Genomic DNA, 14,675 nt, shown 5'->3' with positions numbered 1-14,675 from the left:
GCTGAACTGAACTGAATTTCAACGTAAGAGAACATGCCCTAACTCTTGGTAAGAGGCCGAGCTAGTACATTTCTTTAGTTATATGAAGGGTGACTCATAGTAAGAGTTGATGATGTAGCATAGGAAATAGATTAAGAACCCCTATTTAAGGTACTCTCTACTATTGATTCCTCTAAAGGACTGGCGGCATGAGAGTATCCTACCCCCCTTCGAAATTCTAAACCCCAACACTAAAAGACTGACATGAGAGTATCCTACCTCCCCTTGAATTTCTAAACCCCTTGAGGGTTTGAAATACTACGTATGAATTTTAAATTTACAAAATTCTTAACCAAACACATGGTATTTGGGGTATTAGTCATTTATGAAAGTGTTGCTGTAAAAAAAATAAAAATACATAACGAGTGCATTTGAACCTTTGTTATGGTATTACAGAGTTTTCACAACATGACATGACTTTGAAAGATCAAATGAAGGCAAGTAGGCAACCCTTTAATAACAATTAAGTAACAGAGGCATGACCATAAATGGCTAATAAACTAAAATGGATTATGTGCTCAATGCTGTCTACTCTTGAAATTACAGCAAAATATAATTACATTACTAAATCTAATGGCAAACATCAATATCATTTTACACCTCAAGTCATTTTCTCTTGAAGAATGATAATATATTGCCTTGCTTTGGATCCTTTGCATTTGCTCCTTTCTTACCGCCAGCTTTTCCTGTTGTATGGGAAGGCGCTGTGCTTCCAACCGCTGGAGACTTCTTTATAGTGGTAGCCCTGAACCAAAACAATATAAATGTTACTGTAAATGAGCTCGTAACAAGACAATGATTCTAATGTTGTAAATATGATAATAATAACCTGTTCACAGGGTTAGCAGGACCGTTCTCTTCAGCCTTCCCATTGTGACCATTAGAATTTTTCACACTGTCAGTGTTATTCTTACTTGCAGTTGTCTCTTTCGTGCCTACCTCTTCACCTTCCCATACCACCTCCGTGACTATCAACAAAACCAAGACCAAATAATCAATTACACAGCCAGAGAGAATGATGGACAAATTTTGAAAGTTAAAACCACACGAACCCTATTTCTCAAATATAAATCCTGGATTTGCTCCGTAAATAAAATCAAAACATTAAAGCAATGAGAAATCCCCATTAAATCTAAACCAATACAAGCAAACAAAGTCCACAGCAAACACAAGACAGTAAACTAGAAAAAGGGAAATCCATAAAATAAAATGCACAAGAAACATTAACAAGACACAACAATACGGTATAAAAGCAGTACCTTCTCTCCCACGTTCATCAATGTGTGTCTTCAGTACTTTTCTTCTTTTAGGCGAGCATGGAGCAGCCTCTGGTGCTTCATTCTTACTACTCATGTCAATGTCAGGGGTTTTACCATGGACTTTTTCAGAATCAGCATTCCTTACATTCTTGCCCATGTAAAGAGCTGAAAATTCTTCTTTAGCATAATGGCCAGCATCATCTACTTCTTTCTCTTCCTTAACTACTGGTTTGCATTCATCCTGCTTGTCAAAATTCAATACGCTTTTCTCTTTGTCTGATGTTCTACTCTTTTGCTTCGAGTCTTGAGATGATTTTGTACTTTGAACATCAGGCGACCCCAGATTAACAGCAGTTTCAAAATCCTCTTCATCTGAGTCATCAAGTACTACCCTTCTCTTCTTGCCACCGTCATTGGAAGCTCTCTTGAAATTGACATTTGATTCATCATCACTACTTGCAGCCTCTAAATTTTCACGAGCACTAATTTGAGCATCTGCACTATCTAAAACACCTGCCCAAGTACGATAGTCAAAAAGTTATAGCACTAACATCTATACACATACATAAATGCATTTGTCTGTTTATCTATCCATCTATCTAGTTATACATGTGCCCACCCATACGCATGTATTTGATATTTCAAATGAAATAGGACCAAAAGTCCTAAACACCAATCTGGTACGCTTCATAGACTGACGATGGTGTGCTTATTGTCAGATGGTACATTTTGGTGGCAAGGTTCCATAATTGTCGGCATTAACCAAAATAAACATACTCCATACATAATAAAACAGTAGACATGACAACTTAAGGTTCCAGTTTTCCTGTGAAGTTTATTATGAATCCTATTGCATAATATCATATATGTTTCAGAACTAGGACTCCAGACCTAAGGTAAGTTCTATCATATCTCATTGTCAAAAGTTCACTAACTTCAGGGTTAGAAGAACTCCAAAGCACAGCCATATGAGGAATGAGATCAAACATCAAATATAATTATTCGAAATCTTAACTTCTTATAGTAGGCATCTCTGAATATTAAACATGGACCACATGATTCTGAAAGAGAAAGAGTGAAAGAGCAACTTAGATACAAGTCTAAATTAACAAATTCTCAAAGTTACATATGACTAGCACAGTAGCACTGGCTTTAATAAGCAATACTCCGTATAAGAAATACTCCATATTAATAGGTTTTGACACTTACCATTTGGCTTGGAAGCATGACATTTTTCTTCTACGGAAGAGTTAGTGGATTTGGATTTTGATGACGCACGACCCCATAAGTTTGCTAAAGAGCTTTTAGTTCCTGCTGAACTCTTGTCGGTCTGACCTTTCTTCTTTACCGGAAGAGATGTTTTATCCTTATCTAACTCCTTGTTTTGGATATCACAAGTACCAGTTCTATCGGATTCTATTTTGGGAGTAGTCACGTTGGAAGCCTGTAGAGCTATTTTTGGGCTAGCTTGCTCCAATTTTTTTTGCTGAGGTTGCAAAGAAGAACCTATTTGATTAACAGAACTGCCAACAGCCTGGCCAGGAATCCCTACACCTTTAGTTTGGGGCACTGTAATTGCTGCAGGTGCTCCCTCAGCATTACGCTTAACCAAGGAATTTGAGACCCCACAGAACCTGAATCACAATAATTAAGAACTTCAGCTATCCAGAAGTTGCAAAAGCAAATTCTCTCCCTGAGGACTAATCCCGAAGACTTCTTGCCAAAAAAATAAAAAATAAAATAAAACTAAGCATACAACTAGAAAATGTTTGGAAGATGGGTGTGCCCTTCGACAAGCTACAGAAATACAGAAGTTGGCCAACTTTAATTAAGTTTTTCAGTTCATTGTTCTCTTTATATAAAGCTTCCTGAGTAAAAGGACATATTTACAAGCAGAGAATTCACAGGAAGTTATTTAAAAAACTCAAGCTCATCAAAGTGCAGTGGATTTTCTGCTTCCTTTAAGTTTGCCTGGAGTCCTGAACACATGGGAGGGAGTAATATTTGTTTTGGTTAAACTTTAAAACTATTAACAGAATCTTGAATCATAAAAAATAGCAACAGGCTCAGTCATCCTTCCCAAAAGCAAAGTTATCCAGAGCCTACTGAGATCCATAGTATACAGAGGGTGAATAAAGCAACCTTCCCATCACAATATATTCTAAAAAATTAGCTCATGAGTATGCATGTCTAGACAGTCACCCAAAAGACACCACATTTCAATATAGATTGAAAGGAACAAAGAATTAGCACATCCATAAACAAATATAAAATTATTTGTTAAATAAAGTTGGAAATAGCTAGGTAAGAAATTACCTATTATCTCTGAGACAATTATCTACTGTGACAGGTTGCTTAAAAAGCTCTTCAGCTTGAATATACTCAGCATTCCAAATAGCAGCTGGATCTTTTGGGATACAAGATTGTACACTATAGACTTGGACGGAGCAATTAACATCAAAATCATGCTTAGCTTCTGCACAATTCATTTAAGATTCTTGAATAATTTAATCATTCTGTTGACATAGACAACTGTTATTGAACTGTCCGCTAAATTTTAATTGCAAATCAATTTATAGCTCTTAAATTACAGTTCTTAAGGATACCACCTCACATATAGTAGGGAGGGAGAAGCCTCAAAGGTAGCACAGAATTAGTGATATGGTATAGTAGGTTTAAGAAACAAAAGAAACTCATAACAATCTACTTTCACTTTTAAAACAGAATCAAACTTACATAGCACTATATAGCACAACAAGGTCCACAGTCCACAAAAAGATTTAGTCTCTTTGAGATTAAGTTTCAGGACGAAGTTACAAAGGCTCATCGACTCAATAGCTGACCATTCAGATCAAGTACCAAAGGTCTCCTTAAGATTTTATTTGTTTATTTAAATAAGGCTTCGCAACAATCATAAAATGGAAAACCCATCACCATCGGGATATCTATGACATATTACAACTAGAATCTAGGTAGTTTTTAAGAATTTTAACTCCAATTATCTAGGATTGTTGGGTGATTTCTGGCTAGTTCCCAACTAGTCAGACGACATTGTAGATCATTCAGATCACATACCAGGTGTCTATATATATATATATATATATTAGAAAAAAAGGCTTTGTAACAATCATAAAGAGACTAAAGATGACTACTCATCACTATCAAGATCATCAGACATATTACAGCTGACATAGGTAGCTTTCAACTCCAATAATCCAGGACTGTTGGGTGATTTCTGTTCAGTTTACGACTAGTAAGACGACATTGTTGACCATTTAGATCAAATACCACATGTCTCTTACAAAAATTAATAAAAGCTATGTAGAATTCAAGAGGACTACCATCACTATCAGGATCATTTCAGATATACTACAGCTAAAATCTTTGTGGCTTTTCACTCCAATTATCACAATTAGAAATTAATTAATTTTTAAATTAATTAAACATAAATAAATAAATAGATGGATAAATAAATGCTGAAATGGCTATTAAAATCTCATTTGTAAGCTTCAACCTTCAAGTTTTGGCTGTGGAACAAGTCTTATGTGGTAAGTTGGTGGAGCTTTCTTCAACCATCCTGCTACAGTATACACGACTTCTAAATCATCTTTAGTTTTCTCCACAAATTCCTGAAGCAACCTAGACAAACTCAGAGGGTAAACATCAGCACGGCAGTAGAAAGGAATGCAAACCCAATTTCTTCAATGAGGAAGACTTACTTTTTCGCAACATTTGATGACACCAAAAAGTTACGGCTAAGCCACTTATAAGAAACCTGAAATAAGAAACAATGGTCAGTCACACAAAATTTCAAATGCTTTAACTCACAACTTTTTACAAAGAATAATTATGTATGCCACCATCAGCGACATGTTACTACATTAAAATTAATAATATTAATCTTAATCTAGTCAAACACAAGAAATCCATAATGAAGAGCTACCTCAATGACATCAGAACAAGGAACACTAATAGCTATAGTCGACATAAGAATAAAACACTTAAAGGCATTAAGCATTGATGATGCTGATATTGATGTGCCTATTAGAATAAACCACTTTAAAGGCATTAAGCATTGATGATGCTGATATTGATGTGCCTATTAAGACAACTACCCATCACTATCAGCTTTTCTACAAGACTGATCATGCCAATCCAGTTCCCCTCAACAAGGAATAAAAATTCTCATAAGCTCTTAGTTTCTAATTTTTAATTCTTTCCTTAGCACAATAGCAGCTTTGAAAGCTGCAGAGTTGTAACAGCATTTTGGATAATTCAATGAGTAATGTTAGTAAGATACAAAAAAGACATAATGGACATATACTAGCATATTTCTTCACTTGACCGGACACCCAAGCTTCATGCAATTCTTTAAAGGTCTACTGCCTACACCAACGTCTCCTGATTTCTACCATGCACTCTCTCACCATTTCCTCATTAGCAGTCAATAAAATAGACAGCCCACTTGCTCTTTGCTTGCACTTATTCCAGATTTTTATGGCAACAGGTACTAAATTTGCTTAATATTGGGAGGTCGGTGGTTAGTTCTGATGCTGAGAAAAGCTTTGCCTTCAAGTTATGCAGAAAATCTGCGGACAGAAGCAAGCTTCACACTATTTTGTAACAATGTGCCGCATTCAGCTTAACAAAAATGCTAGCATTTTTGGTGAGGGCTGTATACCAAATACTATTGTTTACAGAAAGATTATTTTTCATGTAGTTAGTAGATGTAAAGCTGCTATGATAGATATGCTGGTTATGTAGCCTTAACACATGAAGAGCCTTTATTCTCAATCCTTCCTAGAAGGTGGGAGGGCAAAGTAATTAATGCCTTTAGATAAGGCTTTTGTGTCCTCACTCCTTTGTATCTTTTGTCAGTTAATAGCTTGCTTTAAGCTAATGGCATTTGTACTGTCATGTTACACTTCAGGTACTGAATAATTTCCACTCTCTCCTTCTAAGATGATTTGCAAGCTTGCTCATCCCAATATTACTTCATATATAGTGTCTTAATATTCCGATATTACTTCAGTGCCACAACAAGTTTTCTAGGGACAGTAAAAGCACATGTATAGACTACAGAGTAGTAATTTTATCACAGGACATACCAAATCTAGATCCCATGTTATTCAAGTAAGAGAGTGAGAGCAATAATTCTCTTTTCTACTAATTTCTTGTTTTTAAATTAACAAATACATAATATAGTAAAGAGTTTAAATTTTAAAACATCAAATATTCTGTGACAAGTATAATCTTGTAACTTAATTATTAATTATGTTTTCCCATAACCAAAAATTGTCTAAGAATATTAGGACAATACATCCTCTATCCCTAACTTTTCTTATGCATGTTATTTGAAACACATTCAAACCTTTGTGTATTAAAATTATAGTAATCAATTACTATATTTCATATTTACATTTTGAAGCTTTAAAACATTTAACCTTACTTTCCTTCGTAATCCTAACCCATCATGTAATGTTTTAAACAGTTCCAAGCTAAAGGTGAAAGTTAACATGTATTACAAGTTCAATAATGCTATGTTTAATCAACCAGTGCAAGAGGTGGTACAATACATTAGCAAAATTCTCTCAAACATAATGCATTAATGCTAATGCAAAATATCAACCATAAGTCCACAACGACCACAAGTACTGACAAAACTCAATCCAAATGATGCAGCATATTTTAATATAGGAGATTATTTGTTTTTTATAATAAGTACAAGAAATGCTACAGAAAACCCAGACTAAAAAATAGTGTATGTAATCAACGTCTCAACCTAAATTTTAAACTTTTTGGTGCCAACTGCCAAGTGTTCAGATCCTTGAGAAGAATAAGCATCTAGGGTTTAATGGTTTACACATAGAATAACTTATCAAATGCACATACTACTTGTTTGGCATACGATAATAAATGCATACAACAAGGCACATGGTAATGTCAGTTCACCTCAAATATCTCAATTTCTTCATGAATCTTTATTAGCATCCATTACCCTTAGGGTAGTGGTATCGGGTGGGAATAAAATTTAGGGAAGAAAGACATATGTTTGGGGATAAGATGGCATTACCATGGATATAACGATGTTACTTTCATTCCCAAATTATATCCCATTACCACCATTAGTACCAGCTAACAAACAAGACAATAGAGTCATTAAGGATTTCCAGATCTTCTCTTCCACAAAGAGGAAAACTCATTTTTGTCATATTTATAAATCATAGTCCAGCTTCAAGTTGCTCTAGTTAAAATTATAATAACAATTGAGCGGTGTGGGATCAAATATTCGAGTCACTTAATATTCCTCAGTAGCTCAATGTTACAAGGGACACCACTGTTAATTGAATGGTTGTACTTGTAGCCCTCATAAGCTTAAATCTTAGTTCGGAGACTAGATTATACTAGATTCATTCTTCATTTCTTATTCCAAATAAAATCCCAAGAAAAGTTTCAAATGCATAAAACCGAAAAGAAATTTACGATGCTCTCTTCATAGTTTACACCAGTCTTTCCCTTCCTTTGGGGAATGGTTATCAAACCTGACATTCTCCTGATGTTAATTAGCAATTAGATGACAGTCCCAGTTTGACTGATTAGCAAAAGCAAACCCACTAAATCGAATCGAATTAAAGTTTAACTTTATAATCACAATTCAAATTTCACTAGCAGTCTAGCACAGAAGCAAAAACTAAGAAAACCTTCATCTTTCGGCTTTCGACAATCTCAAAAAACAACTCATCTTAACTGCTACCAATTCCTTATTAAGAAAATCTCAAATCCAATTCAACAAAACACCAAATCAATACCAAAAACAAGAAAATTAAAAACCCTTAAAAAATCATGACATTCAACAAGACTTGCACAAATTAGTCCGACATAAATTGGAAAAAAAATCATCAATTTAAAGGACAGAAACAAATAAAAACTTATCATATATCATCAATTCCTCGAAAAATAGGTAAAATTAAAGGCAATAAATGCAAACAGAAAGAGAAATTACCACTTGAAGACGGTCAGAAACGAGGGATGATAATTCTTCAAGGATATCTAGGGTTTGGATTTCCGACATTGTTTGATCTGAAGACGTAAGAAAGAGAAAGAGATTGAGAGAGAAGAAAACGAAGAAGAGGAAGTAGAGAATTTTAGAGGGAGGGAATATTGGGAGAGGGCAAATATTATTGCGTAGGGCAAAGTAATTTTCCCGCCATTATCTTTATTGGGGAGCTCTTCTTTCTATAGGGACGAGTTGGGAATTTGGATGGAGTCGATGATTCGGAATGACTACGGATTAATCGGATCGGACGGGGTTCAGTTCAAATCGATCTATTTATAGTACTAAGGCCCTGTTTTTTGGGACTAAAATTTGCTGAATTGAAATTTGTTATGCTAAAGTGAACTGAAATATGCTGAACTAATTAAGTGAATTGAATAGAAATTTGCTGAATTAAATTGAATTGAAATTTGTTGAACTGAACTGAAATTAAATACTACTCGTACCTCTGTTAAATGTTATGTGCAACTTTAGGGTATTATTTGTGAAATATAAAATATTTCGAAATTGCACATAACATTTAACGGAGGTAGTAATAAATTTCATAATAATAATAATGATAATTAGATTCTGTTGTAGTACTCATCAATTTGTAACTCACTCCTTAATATGGTATACTATTTTAAAGTATATTCCATAATATAGTATGTTCATGATCCAATTTGAACAATAGAATGTTTTATAATTAAAATTATTAATGTAAGAATAACATAATACTAATTATCATTATAGTATCTTTAAAAAAAAATATCATATAATAAAATATATATCTAATAATCAATATAATACTTATACCAATGAAATTAATTAATATAATAATGATAATAAGAATTATTAATAATAACAATAATAATATAAATATAAAATTATAATAATAATAATAATATATAATAATAATAATTAATAATAATAACAATAATAAGCCGGCAGGTGGGGGCCAGGGCTAGGCGGCAGTGGTTCGTGGGGAGGAGGGTGGCTGTCAATTTTTTTTGTTTTCTTTATTATTTTTTTAAATAAATATTAAAATTATTTCACATTTTTTTCAATTTTTTTATTTTTAATAATTGATTAAGTAAATTTAAAAGAAGAACCAATCGCATGATGTCACATGGCATAACTAACCCTTAATGACTAATGGAGTTGACATCTGTTAGTCATTTGGACATTGGGTGACATTGTTGTCAAACTTGGAGGTATATGATGAATTTCAAAAGTTTCATGGGTATATGGTGAATTAACGAAAAACTCAGAGGTATTTGGTAAAAAAAAGCCTAATTAATATATATATTGCTATTAAGTAGACTTAGAAAACGGGTTCAGGTCGAGTCGTTTTCGCATCAGCAAATATTTGGGTCAGGTCGGGTCAAGTTAATTCGAGTTTCGGGTTAAATTCGAGCCAACACTCCGAGTTGACTTCGGGTCGGGTCAAATTCGAGCTGGATTAGTTCGGGTTGGGTTAGTTCTAGTCGGGTCAAGTTCAGGTCGGGTCACCAAAAATAAATTGACTTGAAAAATTATGGGAAAATTCCCTCTTATTTCAATAATAGTAGTAACTTTAATATAATAATTAGAAACTAAAATAATTTTCTTTAAAATAACAGCAAAATTAAAAAAACAAAACGTGAGTTCATATCAGGTCACTTCGGGTTGGGTAATTTCGAGTCGGGTCACTTTCGAGTCGTGTTGGTTCGAGTCAATCAAATCGGGTCACTTCGGATCAGGTTAACTTCGGGTTTCGGGTCGGGTCATTTGGGCATCGGGTGAACTCTACATTTGGGTTCGGGTCAGTTTTGGGTCACTGATTTCGGGTCGCGAGTTAGGTTGTTCAAGTCGGGTCATTCGGATCGGCTAAGGATTGCTAGGTCTAATATTAGGTAGTTTAATTTTTTTTTTTTTGTGTATTATAATTATATGAAATCTTGTATTTTGTATTTATAGTACTGAGTAATTAACACACATAAATAATAAATTGAATATGATATTGTGATGTTGTTTGTAATGTTGAGTATTTGACTTGTAGCACTATATATTTGTATAGATTTTTTTTTTTTTTTTTTTTTTTTTTTTACAGTGAGAACTAAGAAATAAAAACAAACAAATTAGAAAAACCAACAAAGGAAATCACGACACCTAGCCTTCCCAACTAGCCAGTGCACTGGAGAGACCCACAGTGTGGGAACCTTCTCAATCCTGCATGCCTCAAACGAACTCAATAAAGAGCGAAGATCCCGTAGTAGCCAGGTCAACAAAATATCTGCTCGGCATTTCTTTACAAGAACAAGACACATGGTAGCACAGTCCGTGTAAAGAAGAATCGTTCGATAACCTCTCCTGTGCGCATTATGCAGCCCCCAATAACAAGCTAATAATTCTGCATGAATGGTCGAAGAAGCACAAGTAGCATGAGCCTCCCCACCGCAAACAAGGGAGGAATCTAGAGGCCGGAAAAACCATCCTATCCCAACCGTATTATCCTTAGTTGACCAAGAACCATCAAGAACCAAGCAGATCACCATAGGCTCCGAAGAGTCCCCTATAAGCTAATGCGTAGAGCTAAGAAGAACAGAAGAACGCCGAGGGTAAAGGTGTGCGGTGGAAATAAGGAAATCTTGAGCCGACTTGATTAGTTGTATACTTGTAAATGAGTAAATGACTGGTTTATTTGTATATTTGTTCCTTTATGATGGACATTGTTGATTTTGTGGCTTGTGGTTTGTGATTTTGAGTATTGTTTTTGCTTAATGTAGATTGTGTAGTTTTCGGCCTTTTATGTCTAATTTTTTGGTTGTGTTTTGTTCGAATTTCTACTCGATATCTCACATTTCTTACTTCGACTTTTTTTCCAAATTTCATTTATTCAAGTTTCTTTTACTTAATTAATGTCATGTTCATGCTAAATAATGGTTGAAATTATGCTAAGTTTTAACACAAATTGATGCGAATAGTTGAGAATCATGCGAATTGTTGTTGAATTGTTGCTAAATTGTTGCAAATTGCTGTGAATTGTTGTTGGATTGTTCAAATTGTTGGCTTACTGCTATATTAATGCTGAAATGTGCTATTTTTGATCCTCATATATATAGTGGATAATTGAGCATGATCGTGTACCTTGTTGGCGTTGTTTCCTCCTACCCCTTGAATTATTTGTAATTTGAATTTTTTTTTCTTGGAATGAACTATTTTTTAATCAGGTATTGAATACAATATTCGTGCCTGTTTGGACTGCGTAACTTAAAAGTATAAGAACTACAACGAAGCAAGGGGTGAACCATTATGGGCAGAAATATCTTGTATGTTCTAATATTTCTTGTGGCTTTTACTCTTTCTTAGACGAGCTAAGAATGTGCTATTGTGGAAATGGGCCAATGGCTATTGTCGCAACACTTGGGTGATAACTTAGTCAAAACGGAACGTGAAATATTGGTGTTGCCCATGGAAGGTGCTACGGCTTTTATTTTGAGCAATGTTAAATCAATTGTAATTTCTAATAATATATTAATCGAATGTGTTTTGCCTTTAGGGTAACAATGCTTGTGGTTTTAAGATGCTAGTTACTAGGAAAGGTGTCACACCCAATCAGGAGAGCCAACCTTCCACGTTCAGCCATGAGAACCACTCCACCTCTCTCAACTATGCGAGCAAACGTTCTAGTTCCCGAATTGCCACTGCCACATCCACTAAAGTAGCATTAATGGAATCACTTCACATTTCCTTATACGTGATTTATGCATGGGCTAAAATAAAATAAGTTGGGATCTTGGTAATGTGAATATGCTATTGACTTCATAGTGTTTTTGTCAGTTTTTTTTTAAAATTGTGTGAATAAGAAAAAAATTGTGTTATATTGTTTCTAAGTGTAAATTTGATGGTTGATTAGATTGTTGATTTTGCTTTGGATTCTTATGGAGGATTGTTGTTGATATAAACTAACGATATAATAACGACGTATAATTAGAAAACTAACATTAGTTTAATATTAATCATGATGTGCTATTTGGATAAAATAACATTATTAAAATTTGTAACGCGTTTCATTAACAACATCAATAACATTATTTTATTAACGCGTTAATGCTAATTTATCTTAATATCTTTAATGTTATTAGAACCCGTTATTTGAATCAATTAAGATTAATAGCGTTAAATTAATATTAAATGATGTTAATATCACAATGAACGCCTTATTAGAATAAACTAACATAAAAGTTAAACTAATAATAATGTTAAAAGTTTAAAAGTAATGTTATGTAACATTATTGTTTAATTAACTTTAATAACGTTATATTATTAATGTGTAATATTTGTTTATTCACGTTAAAATATTGATTGCGTTATTAACATTAGTAACGAATGCATTTCAACTTGAGGTTACATGGAAAAACATAATTTAATATAAAGATGTTAAAGTCTATCAAGAGCAATTATTTAAATAGAGAAAAGAAGGAAACAATTACTTGATTATTAAGTGTTTCATGTCTTGGGTGTTTGAATTATTTACTTTAACTTCCGGAGTTTACATGGAAGTAATATAAAGATGAGAAAGGCTATCATGAGCAATTATCGAAATAGAGAAAAGAAAGAAGCAAATTCACGGTTTCACAAACTTTTGACAGAGAAAAGAAGAAAGCAGTGAGCGGAGTAAAGAAGGAAGCAAGTACTTGATTCTTTGAGGAAGAATGTCCCAATGATTCATGTTCTAACGCTCCCTGATCCGGGTCTCTAAAATTATTTAATTCAACTCCTGAGTTTACATGACAGTATAAAGATGATAAATGCTATCAGGAGTAGTTATCTAAATAGAAAAAAGAAGAAAGCATGATGCTTGATATTTTAAGGAAGATTGTTCCAATGAACCATGTTCTAAATGCTTACCAAGGCAGGGATGAGTGGATGCACGTTTGTTATTTGACTTCACCCAACTTAATTTAACGCCAAATCTAGATTCAATGCTTCAACTCCCCGAGTTAACATAATAGAAATATATTATGCATAAGGTACTTGATAATATGTTAAACTATTGTTTTGGAAGGAAATACACTTACAAAATAGTGTATCTTCATTCTTGAGACAAGATCGGGTAGAGTGATCCCCGAATGTTCTTGCAATACACCTCCAATGTTTCAGTATACCAAAGGGTCAAACCCCGCTGAAGCACTGGAAAAATGTGTCAAACAGAAATGCAATTGCCAATGTTTTCTTTGTTGATTCCGCCAATGATGCAACCAGTGGCATGTTAGGCTCCTTAATAAATGAACAATGGAACCATTATCCCTCTCCAACTCTTTAATAAATACATGGGCCAATACATTATCAACCCATCTTTTACATTGAAACATATTCAACCGCAATTATCCCTCCTTCCGTCCACTCATTTTCTTAGGTTGGAAGTCCACGTCTTCTGATTTCTCATGTATCAAAGCCTACACAAGAAAAACCAAAAAAAAAAAAAAGGAAAGGAAAGGAAAGAAAAGCCATGATCACATACCAAAAAACCAAACAAAATGAAAAATCCATCAAAAGGGACGTACATGAGACAATAGGTAATATACCTCAACAACCGAAAAACAACAGGTAAGATATGATTTCTTCTTATTTACAATCTCACTTACACATTTGATGATCTAGTCAAGCATCACTTTTTCCCAACAAAATATTATAAATTTATTAAGATCTTGAACATAGTCAAAATTACAATGAGCCCTTGATAAGTCAGAGGAAGGACTAACAAAAAACGTTATCAAGTAATAGGACAACAACTTTTTATAATAATATTTTTTCGTCATCACTATCTAAAGTCCCTATTCATCATTGATAAAACAGTTGCCCTCATAATTGTTCTTTTAGCTTTCTTGGTGCCGGTAGATTGTGTCTAATCAGAAAAGGATAAATACACCTACTCAGCTTTTTCAGTACACTTCATGATTTTTCTTAGTATTTGTGACATTGTACCTTGATCGTAGCTCTGGTGAAGTGGTGATGAATGGTTATTTATTTTGTGCTCGAGTTTGGTAGAACATTTCACTTGCTGAGTTGTTACTTTGAGAACGTTGTCATATGGTGTAGCCTTAGTAGTTGGCATTTCATGCGCTGACACTGGTCTGAGTGAGGCCATATCTTTGCTAGAGCCCTTAACTTTGTATGCAGTTGGTTATATTCAATTCGGAAAGTCAACAAGTTACATTGTTTGCTCTGTTCTAAATTTTCTAATTTTTGAAATTAGGCCCTAATGAAATGAGAGCGATTTTATTAAAAAAAAAAATTATACAAAACATTATCATACTGTATTAGAATTCAATGCATAACAATACACAAACACTCATACA

The 14,675-nt window shown here is 33.9% G+C and overlaps 1 protein-coding gene across 1 annotated transcript; it reads right to left on the bottom strand.

Moving 5' to 3' along the window:
- Positions 1 to 408: 408 nt before the first annotated feature.
- LOC145576681 (uncharacterized) lies at positions 409 to 8,574 on the bottom strand. The gene is made up of 8 exons (XM_081634401.1): positions 8,302 to 8,574; positions 5,018 to 5,073; positions 4,813 to 4,937; positions 3,615 to 3,774; positions 2,508 to 2,932; positions 1,299 to 1,811; positions 869 to 1,007; positions 409 to 784 (listed from the first exon to the last, which is right to left on the bottom strand). The coding sequence occupies exons 1-8, from the start codon at positions 8,368 to 8,370 to the stop codon at positions 646 to 648; spliced, it is 1,626 nt and encodes a 541-aa protein (XP_081490527.1). The 5' UTR covers positions 8,371 to 8,574; the 3' UTR covers positions 409 to 645.
- Positions 8,575 to 14,675: the final 6,101 nt, after the last annotated feature.

The sequence above is a fragment of the Chenopodium album genome, chromosome 13 (assembly GCF_948465745.1).
Source record: "Chenopodium album chromosome 13, dcCheAlbu1.1, whole genome shotgun sequence".
Lineage (NCBI taxonomy): Eukaryota > Viridiplantae > Streptophyta > Magnoliopsida > Caryophyllales > Amaranthaceae > Chenopodium > Chenopodium album.
This window is presented reverse-complemented; position numbering and strand designations above follow the sequence as displayed.